The sequence below is a fragment of the Physeter macrocephalus genome, unplaced genomic scaffold (genome assembly GCF_002837175.3).
Source record: "Physeter macrocephalus isolate SW-GA unplaced genomic scaffold, ASM283717v5 random_657, whole genome shotgun sequence".
Lineage (NCBI taxonomy): Eukaryota > Metazoa > Chordata > Mammalia > Artiodactyla > Physeteridae > Physeter > Physeter macrocephalus.
The window spans coordinates 30,665-40,237 of NW_021145867.1; the positions used below are offsets into that span (position 1 = coordinate 30,665).

General features: G+C 52.9%; 1 protein-coding gene across 1 annotated transcript in view; it reads left to right on the top strand.

The window, feature by feature from the left end:
- Positions 1-187: 187 nt before the first annotated feature.
- PHLDB3 (pleckstrin homology like domain family B member 3) overlaps positions 188-9,573 on the top strand; it is a gene marked incomplete at its 3' end in the record, with an annotated part of 18,780 nt that continues 9,394 nt past the window's right edge. Inside the window, exons 1-9 of the mRNA XM_028485832.2 lie at positions 188-393; positions 861-1,226; positions 1,888-2,070; positions 2,294-2,431; positions 5,439-5,567; positions 5,816-5,977; positions 6,966-7,076; positions 7,238-7,321; positions 7,639-7,749. Coding sequence (XP_028341633.2) covers positions 193-393; positions 861-1,226; positions 1,888-2,070; positions 2,294-2,431; positions 5,439-5,567; positions 5,816-5,977; positions 6,966-7,076; positions 7,238-7,321; positions 7,639-7,749 — 1,485 coding nt within the window. The remainder of the gene's footprint in view (positions 394-860; positions 1,227-1,887; positions 2,071-2,293; positions 2,432-5,438; positions 5,568-5,815; positions 5,978-6,965; positions 7,077-7,237; positions 7,322-7,638; positions 7,750-9,573) is intronic.

The following is a 9,573-nucleotide window of genomic DNA, read 5'->3' on the forward strand; positions in this document are numbered from 1 at the left end:
TTCTAAAGGGCTCATTAGAGGGGAGAGGCCCCTATCTCCATTCCCCTCTTCATTTCAGGATTCCCAGGGTCTGGACATTATACATAGGTGACCAAGGCGCCTGGCCCTCCAGGGGGGAGGAATGGGGGCGCTGGAGGCAGAGTTGGGGGGTCGTCATGCTGGGCTTTCCGAGGGTGGGGCCAGGATGGCCGGATGCCGCGGCTGCGGGCGGGGCAAGCTGGTCGCTCCCTCCTCCCTCGAGAGCTGTTGGACCTGTTGTCCCCCCTCCACTTCCGGGCTGCTGGGAAGGGGGACAGAGCAGCCTCTCTCTCCTCCCTCTTGCCCAGCCACCTGTCTAGTGGGCAGAAACTGCAGCGCCGGAGCGCAGAAGGGAGCGCGCCGAAGCCTGAGCCGGTGAGGGGGCCGGGGCTTGGGTGGTGGAGGGGGCTGGAGTTCCGCAATCTAGCTCCGGGAGGAGCCGAGGATTCAAGGCCCCTGGTTCGTCCAGAGAGAGACCAGCAGCCCCGACTCCTGGATCCCTCGGTGAGGCGGCAGGGGGCCCGCTCCCTTGCACAGTGGGGTCGGAGCTGAGATTACTGGGCTCCAGAGAGGACGCGGCGGAACCCGACTCCTGAGTCCACGAAGGAGTAGGTGTTGGGGTCCCTCTAAAGTGGTCCAAGGGATTGTGCGGGGCTTCTGGGAGAGTACAGGTCTCGACACCTGGATAGCAGGGAGAGGCCGGTAGGGGGCGGACTAGGACCCCGGACTCAAATTCTGGTCAAGCCTCCGGGGGAGTGACGCCCTAGGAGCCATCGAACCCCGCCCCTAGAAACTCCAGACCGTGCCTCCGGAATGCTCAGTCGCATCCTTTGAACTCTTAGGGCCCCGCCTCTGGAGCGCTCTCTAGAGCTTTCGGGCGGGGCCCTGAGCCCTCCTGGGCCCCGCCCCCACGCTTCCGGGCCACGCCTCCCGAACTCCAGGCTCCGCCCAACAGACAGGAGTCCGCAGAGGCCATGGGGACACGGAGCAGCCCGGACGAGGGGACCCCACCGCCCGCGGTCCCCGAGTGCGACGCGGAGGTCCGAGCTCAAGGGGCCGCCCAGCCCCGGGAGCTCCCCGAGGACTCCCGCGAGCAGGAGGTGCCCGAGGCCTCAGCAGAGCTTCCGAGAGGCCAAGGGGCTGAGCAGCAGGCGGAGGAAGAGGAAGAAGTGGGAGAAGGCAGCAGCACGGAGAGCAGCCGCGATGCGGTGAGGGACCGGAGGGCGAGAGCCACGGGGGGACCCAGAGAGACAGACACAAACGAGTGACAGAGATACAGAGAGACAGGTATAGAATGACCAGATAGACAGAGACCAAGACCCAAAAGAGCTAGAGACACTGAAAGACCAGAGACAGAGACTCAGAGAGATGGGGATAGAGAATCAGACAGAAACTCAGAAACAAAGATGCTCAGAGAAACAGAAATAGAGACAGAGAAACCTTGAGAGAGGGAGATACTCCGAGGGAGAAAGAGAAATAGCGATTCAGAGACGGAAGACAGATACTGGGTCAGGAAGATGAAGCCCAGAGAAAAGGGGGAGAGACTCAAGGAGCCCCGGGGGGGAGAGAAAGAGATGCAGGACCTTCGAAGACGTGACGCCAAGAGAATGGGAACTGGATAAAGAAAAAGAAACACCATCCTTGTGTCGGCTCTGTGCCCCCTCACCGGACTGCGAGCCCCTGGGCCACCTGCCGGGGCCGAGCGGTCCCCGGACCTGCACCTTCCCCTCCTTGAATTAAAAGAACTTGGTGGTAGAGTTAAACGCCGACTCAGACCGCCTGAGGGGATGTTTGGGATGGAAAACAGACCTATTTAGTGACTGCAGGGGGCGAATCCTCCCCAATTGACCACGCCCTCTTCAACCGCAGGCGGAGGCTTCGCCTGCCGTTCAGATCGCGGCCACGCCACCGGCAGCCTCTCAGGCTGGGGAAGGGGTGCGAGGGGCGGCTCGGCGGCTTCGAGCCCAGCAGTTGGAGGCACTGACTCGCGTGGCTTTGATGGAGCAGCGAGTGAAGGAGCTACAGCGTCAGAGGAAGGAACTGAGGATCCAGGTGAGGCTGCAGACCTCTTGGGAATTCTGGCCCCAACTCTTGGGGAACCGCGCAAGGCCAGACTCCCGGTCCTTTCCAAATGCGGGAGCCCAGCTCCATCCTCTCTCCGAATCCAGGAGTTCAGATTCACAGGTTCCTCGTTCAGACCCAGGCGTCTGAGCCCCCAGCCCCCTCCTACTCAGACCCAGGCCTCTGGGCCCCAGTCCTTGTATTCTCTCCGCAGATGGAGGTGGAGGTGACCCTGCTTCGGGGTGAACTGGCTGGGGAGCGAGTGGCCGTCTGGCGGGAGGAGGAGCAGCTCTGGGAGCTGCTGGGGCAGCAGGTGGACGCAGAGAAGGGCGGCCAAGAGGAGCGGGAACAGGTCTGTTTGCCCTGCTGGGTCCTCCTCAGTTTTCTGCCTTGTTGGACAGACATTCCTTGTGGTGCTTCTGGGCCCTGGGCCCTGAGCGTATCCCCATTCCCCAAACGGGGACCCCTGGGCTGGGGGCAGGGGGTGGGGAGTGGGCCTATGCCTCTTCCTGTTTCCTTCCTCCCTCCTTGTCTATGACTTTGGGGCCTGACTCACTGGTTCATCTTCCTTTGCCCCATCTCTCTTTGCTCTTTAAATGTCATATTGTGAAAAACATCAAACAAACAAAAATAGAGTCGTCGTCAGACGGGCTGCCAGGTGGCGTGCTCCCCAGCTTCAGCAGGGATTAATCCTCCATTCCTGTTTCCTATCCCCCAATTGGCTTCCCTGTCCCTAGTTTTGAAAGCCAATCCCAGACATCATATTGCCTGTCAATGCTTTAGTTCTTATCTTATAGATAAGAACTCCTTTTAAAAAAACATTATCCCTATATCATTATCACACCTGAAGAATTAATAAGTTCTTAATACCATCTCATTTCCAGTCAGTTTTCATGGGTCCGAGATCATCTCAAAAACAGTTAACAGTTGGCTGTTTGAATCCGGTCCCCCAAAAGCCAGTATATTGTAGTTGGTGAAATGCCTTGTGTGTGTTGTTTCACCTCTAATGGTCCCTGCCTACTGTACTGTTTGTTGGAGAAACCAAGTCTTCTGTTCCATGGTCAGTGTGTGACCGGTTGCATGCCTGGGGTGTCCTTTATCTCATTTCTCTTCCTGGAAGCAGGTGGTTGGTTAGATGTAGAGGCTGGGTCAAATTCAGATGTGCTGTACTGCTTCCTGTGTGCTGGGTCAGGGGGACATTGTCTCTGGTCCTCCAGACCTCAGTGAGGTCAGTCTGATCCCTTCGTAATAGTTATTTACCTAAAGGCTTTAACATCCATTGGTGGTCATTGCTTGGACCAGTTGGCAGTATAGGTTGGAAAATGGTAACTTTCTAATTCTGTCAAACTCTCTCTTTGCCCTTATATATTGGAATTTCCTGGGGCTGGGTCCTGAGTCTTCATTTACTTCAAAGAGCCTATATTTCTCGCAGCCCTGATTTCTCTCTCGAAATGTAGACCTAAGTGTCCCGCTTCCTAGGATACTGGTTCCTAGATGCTCCTTCCTCCCCCAGGACCTGGGATTCCAGACCCCAGCCCCTCCTACCTCTAACCCAGGAGTCCAGGCCCCCAGCCCCTCCTCCCTCTAACCCAGGATTCCAGGCCCCCAGCCCCTCCTCCCTCAGACCCAGAGTCCAGGCCCCCAGCCCCTCCTCCCTCAGACTCAGGAGTCTGGCCCCTTCTCATTCACCTTATCCAAAGCTGACCTCAGCAACTCCCTTTCCCACACTGTCCCTGTCTCACTGTCCCTTTGGCCACCAGGTCAGAGTCCTGAGCCTTGCTCTGCTTGCCTCCTTATCTCTCACCCCAAGCCTGTGAGTCACCGTGTCCTGTTCTTTGTGCTCCCTGAACCTCTCTTTCTAGTGTGTCTCCTTTACATCTGCACTGCTCAGACCTCACCTCACTCTTATTGCTTGGAGGACTCATGAAGGAGCTGGTCTCAACCCCTCAAGCCTATCTCCCAGAGGGATGATTCCACACCTAGATCCTTTCAATCCTTCCATGGCTCCCCATTGCCCCAGGATAAGGGCTCCTCAGCCTGGTGGGCCAAACCGAATGTGAGCTGCACCTTGCCTGCCTTTCCACTATCATCTCCCACCTGTGCTCCCCATCTCTTCCCTCTACCCCACCTTCTCCCTTCTTGACCAGAGTTTGTCCCTACACTTCCTGTACTTTTCAACTTCCATTCATTTGCTCCATGCTGTTCCCCTCTATCCAAAATGCCCTTCCAGCCCCTTCTATCTCCACCGGTCTAAATACTCCCGTTTTGTTTTTTTTTTTTTCCAGCCATGCCACACAGCATGTGGGATTTTAGTTCCCTGACCAGGGATCGAACCCATGCCCCCTGCAATGAAGCATGGGGCCCTAACCACTGAACCGCCAGGGAATTCCCAAATACTCCCTGTTTTTTTGAGGCTCACCTTAAAATCCTCACATCCAGGAAGCCTAGGATGACCCCAGTAGAAATTGCTCGCCGCGTTCTGGGTTCCCACAGTCTCTGCGTTTCACTGCCCTGGTTGTCCCAGACTGTAACTGGCTGTGTCCCCTGCTGGAGCACAGGGCCCAGGTCAAACCCCCTTCTGGGTCCCCAGTATCAATCACCCAGCCTGGATATGTTTTGCATTCATTCCCTCATTCATTTTTTTTTAACTTATTTAATTGAAATATAGTTGATTTACAATGTTGTGTTAATTTCTGCTGTACAGCAAAGTGATTCAGTTATATGTATATACATACATTCTTTATCATATTCTTTTCCGTTATGGTTTATCACAGTATATTGAATATAGTTCTTTGTGCTATATAGTAGGACCTTGTTGTTTATCGATTCTATATATAATAGATTGCATCTGCTAACTCCAGCTCCCAATCTATCCCTCCCCCATCTCCAACCCTGGCAACCACAAGTCTGTTCTCTATGTCCGTGAGTCTGTTTCTGTTTCATAGATTAGTTCATTTGTGTCATATTTTAGATTCCACATATAAGTGATATCATATGGTATTTGTCTTTCTCTTTCTGACTTACTTCACTTAGTATGATCATCTCTAGTTCCATTCGTGTTGCTGCAAATGGTGTTATTTCATTTTTTAATGGCTGAGTAATATTCCGTTGTGTGTGCATACACCACATCTTCTTTATCCATTCATCTGTCCCCTCATTCATTTCTTAAACAGCTGTTTACTTGACACCTGCCCTGGGTGGGCCTGTATAAGTGTGAACCGGACAAACAAGGTCCCTGCCCTCATGGAGCCAACACCCCAGACAGGGAGGGATTTGAGATCTGGCTGGCCTGGTCCCGGCTGGCCTCTGTGTCCCTCCCTGTGCTCAGGCTGAGGCTAAGAGCCTGGTTGTTCATTCAGGAACAGAGGCACCTGAGCCAGGAGCGGGATCGTGTGGAGGGTCTTCGCCAGAGACTCCGGGAGGCCCAGGGGCAGCTCGACTTGCAGCCAGAAGACCAGCGTAAGCGGCTTCTGCAGGGAGTGCAGGAGGTGAGGGTCCACTGGACCCACTCAGGAACCTGGTGTCCAGGCCACTCAGGACCCAGACATCCAGGCCCTCAGTCTTCTGCTTCCCCACCCACGTAGTAGCTCGGGCCCCAGCCCCCTAACCCCCAGGACTCGGGAATCTAGATCCTCAGCCCCCTCCTCCCTCATTGCCCAGGATTCCTGGCCCCAGCCCACTACCCTCCTGGTTCCCAGGGATCCAGGCCTCCAGCCTTTTTGTGTTTCCCCCACAGATGAGGGAACAGCTGGATGTGGCCCAGCATGCTTACGAGGACCTGGAATTCCAGCAGCTGGAGCGGGAGAGCCAGTGGGAGGAGGAGGAGTGGGACAGTCCCAGGGCCCGGGCGCTGGACCCCAAGGTCCAGGAACTCCAGGCCAGTGTGGTGCGGCACAGGGTGAGTCGGGCCGGGCTAGCCCTGCCTCCCTCGCCGTTGCCCTCTGTCTCCTCTGCTCCCTTCTTTGTCCTCGTGTCTTCCCTGTGTCATGTACTTCAGAATAGTAATGACAGTTGCTGACATTTATTGAGCATCTACCATGTGCTGGGCATGGTCCTAAACGTTTCACGAATATTGAATCATTGAATCCGTACAACAATCCTGGGAGACACGTCTTAATATTTTTTTCCCATTTTATAAGTGAAGAAACTCAAGGTCAAGGTGCTCAAGTAATCTTTTCCACGGTCACTTAGTTCATAAAGGACAGAGCTGGGATCTGAACCCACTAGGTCTTCGCCGCTAGGCTCCCTGCCTCTCAAGCCCTCATCCCAAATGATGCTTTCACTAGTCCTTTCTGGGGGCTTCACATTCAAGGGTCTGACAAGTCCCACTGGAAAAAGCGACATTTTGACTGTATTTAATACAAAGGTTCCCAGGGTTTTGGATTAGAAAGTTCTAATGTGGGTCTCCTTTCCCCGCCTTTATTTCTGGATCTTTTTCCTGTCACTGTCTCTTTTCCCATTTCTGTCTCACGGCTTCTGTCTGTTTCTGGTCTGTTTCTGTCTTGTCTCTGCATCTCTGTCTTTTGGAGTCTGTCTTGGTTCTTCTTTTCTGTATCTCTTCTGGTTTGTCTCTGTCTTTCCCGTTCTTTCTCTCTCTGTTCTCGGCAACGGTGACTTTCTCTGGGTCTCCGTCTTCCTCGGTCTCTGGATTTTGGATCCTCCATCCCTCCAACTCACTTCAAGTCTCTCTGGACCCCCCAAAGGGGAGGAGGACACCACGGAGGTTAACTCTAAGTCCCCCACCCCCTCCCAGGCACCCAAATGCCAGGGTCTCTGTTATGGGGTGGAGCAAACCCCAAGCTCTCAAGGAGGACCTGATTCTGTGGGAACCAGCCCGGGGACCCTGGGGTAGCTGAGTAACCAGGGCCCTGGGGGGTGCCCTGTAGCAGCGGATCCAGGTCTTGGAGGAGCAGCTCAAGTCACTGCCGGAGCAGATGGCAGCTGAGAGCCGGGGGCTGAGCCAGAAGAAGGAGGAGGCCCTTCAGGCCCTGACCCAGGTAAGTTCACCCCAGGCACCTGTCCTACTTTCCTCACTTCCCCCTAGGGCATCCCATTGCCTCCCTGCACCCCAGATGTCTCCTGGCATCAGGGAGAGCTGCTGGGATGGCCCTTTCCGACCCTGAGCTGTGGCAACCGTTGATATCTTGCTCTCCCCTAGGAACGGAGCAGACTGCTTAAGCTTAATTGCCTTCAGGGAACCCCTGGCAGGGACTTCTCTGAGCTCAACCAGGCCCTCACCAAGGTATGGGGATTTCATGCGCCTGTCAGCCCCCTCCTCCCTCAGACCCGGGAGTCCAGGCCCCCTGCCCCCTTCTCCCTTGGGATCCACAATTCTCAACCCCTAATCCCTTTTCCCCCTGGGACCCAGGAGGTCCAGCCTCCAGGTCCTCCTCCTCAGGGAACCAGCCATCTCTGCCCATAGTCCTCCCTCACTGAGACCACGTTTCAGCCCTCTTGGACCTTGAGCCTTTGTTTTTCCATCCAAGAAATGGGCTGGCTCTGGAGGCATGGGCCAGAGCATCCTTCCAGCAGCCAGCCACCCCTCCTGTTCTCCTGCAGCTCCTGTTCACCCAGAAGACAGACCACCAGTTGCTGGTTCTCCAGGACCCCACTGCTCATGCTGCCGCCGCCACCTCTTCCTGCCTCTTCTCCGTTCACAGCTCCCTCCAGGTGCCCCCCCAATGCCTCGTCACCTCGGGGTCTCGCTGGTAACTGTGGCTTTCTCTGCGGTGGGCCTGGGGGAGAGGGAAGGCTGATCAAGTGGTATTAATGTTTATCAGCCTCCAACTTTATTATTCGTTTTCTCTCTTCTGCCTAACACCCCACCCCTCCCCTGGAGAAATGGGACTGTGCCTGCCCAGGTGTAACTTTTAAAAGCCACCCAACAGGGCATATTGATAAGAAGGCCTCCTCTCCCCGCCCCACTGGCCCCTGGCTCCCTCCCCAAAAGCAGGGCAGCTACTTGTTTCTTGAATATCCTTTCTTCCACATCTTCTTAAAGCCAGGGGTCCCAGCTTATTAATGGGTTAAAACATTTATTGAGTATGTTGCTACCACCTTTTTTTTTTTTTTAATATTTATTTATTTTGGCTGCGCCGGGTCTTAGTTGCGGCCCACGGGATCTTTGTTGCAGAATGTGGGATCTTTCTTAGTTGCGGCATGCGGACTCTTAGTTGCGGCATGCGGGACCTAGTTCCCGGACCAGGGATAGAACCCAGGGATGGAACCTGGGCCCCCAGCATTGGGAGTGTGGAGTGTGACCCACTGGACCACCAAGGAAGTCCGGCTACCAACTTTTAAAATGAAATAGAGTAGACAGTGGCAGAGTGCTATGTGTGAGGTAGGGGTGAATAGTCAATGAAAAGAGTTTTGTCTCAGTCGTGTGGATAGGGGGCCAGCGCTTAGAAATTGGGAGCTCTTGTTCTATCGTGTAAATGTTTTTTTCAGAAGCATGTCTATTAGCTACTAGTTGGCTTTTATTTTCTAGCTTAAGACTCTGTCGTGGAGATTGTTTTCCACTGATATATTTAGAGCTGCCGCTTCCTTTTCAATGGCTCTGTAATAATGATATAAACAATAACAACCGTAATGACAGTTAACATTTGTGGAGTCTTCATAGCGTGCCAGGCACTGTTTTAAATGCCTCACGTGGATTCACTCATTTAGTCTTTGCAACAACTCTACAAGTTGGGTTCTTCTTTCCATTTTATAGATGAAGAAACTGAGGCAGAAAGGGGAAGTTTCTTAACCAGCTAGTATGTGGCCGAGCTGGGATTTGAACCCAGGCACTCTGTTTTCAGAGCCTATGCTCTGAACCCCTCTGAGCTTCTGGGTGGCACACAGTTCTACGTGGAGGCACTGAGCCAGCCCTCCCTCTGAGGATAGTGATTGGAGTTTTTTTGCAGTTTAAGCAATGCTGTTATGAAGATCCATGTATGTGTGTCTTTGTACCCAAATAATAATAACAAATTAATATCAATTATTATCTAATTAATTATATTGTCTGTTATAATATTTAATTGTTTATATTGTCTAATATAAGCAACATTATCTTATTAATTAATATCAACAATTCATATTAATATTAATTTTAAGAGCTTAATGTAGAGGCCAGGGTCTGCTCAAAGCCATCTTATGCCTTCAAGCCACATGAAGTTGCTATTATTTGGAGGTGAGAAACAGTCAAATACTGACAGTTTGAAGTGCTTCAACCTAATATATATTATATTATTGTATACTAATATTATATATTATTGTTTCATGGATATACAGTTCAATAATATACATTACATATTCATGAAATTTTATGTATATATAGTTTTATTTTTTGCTCAGAAGAACCTGCAGAAGTAGGTCCTATTATTATCTGGGTAAAGGGTTAGCAGAGCTTTTGTAACTTTCTAGCTGGAAGCTTGATAAAGGTGGATTGGGCTTCCCTGGTGGCGCAGTGGTTGAGAGTCCGCCTGCCGATGCAGGGGACACGGGTTCGTGCCC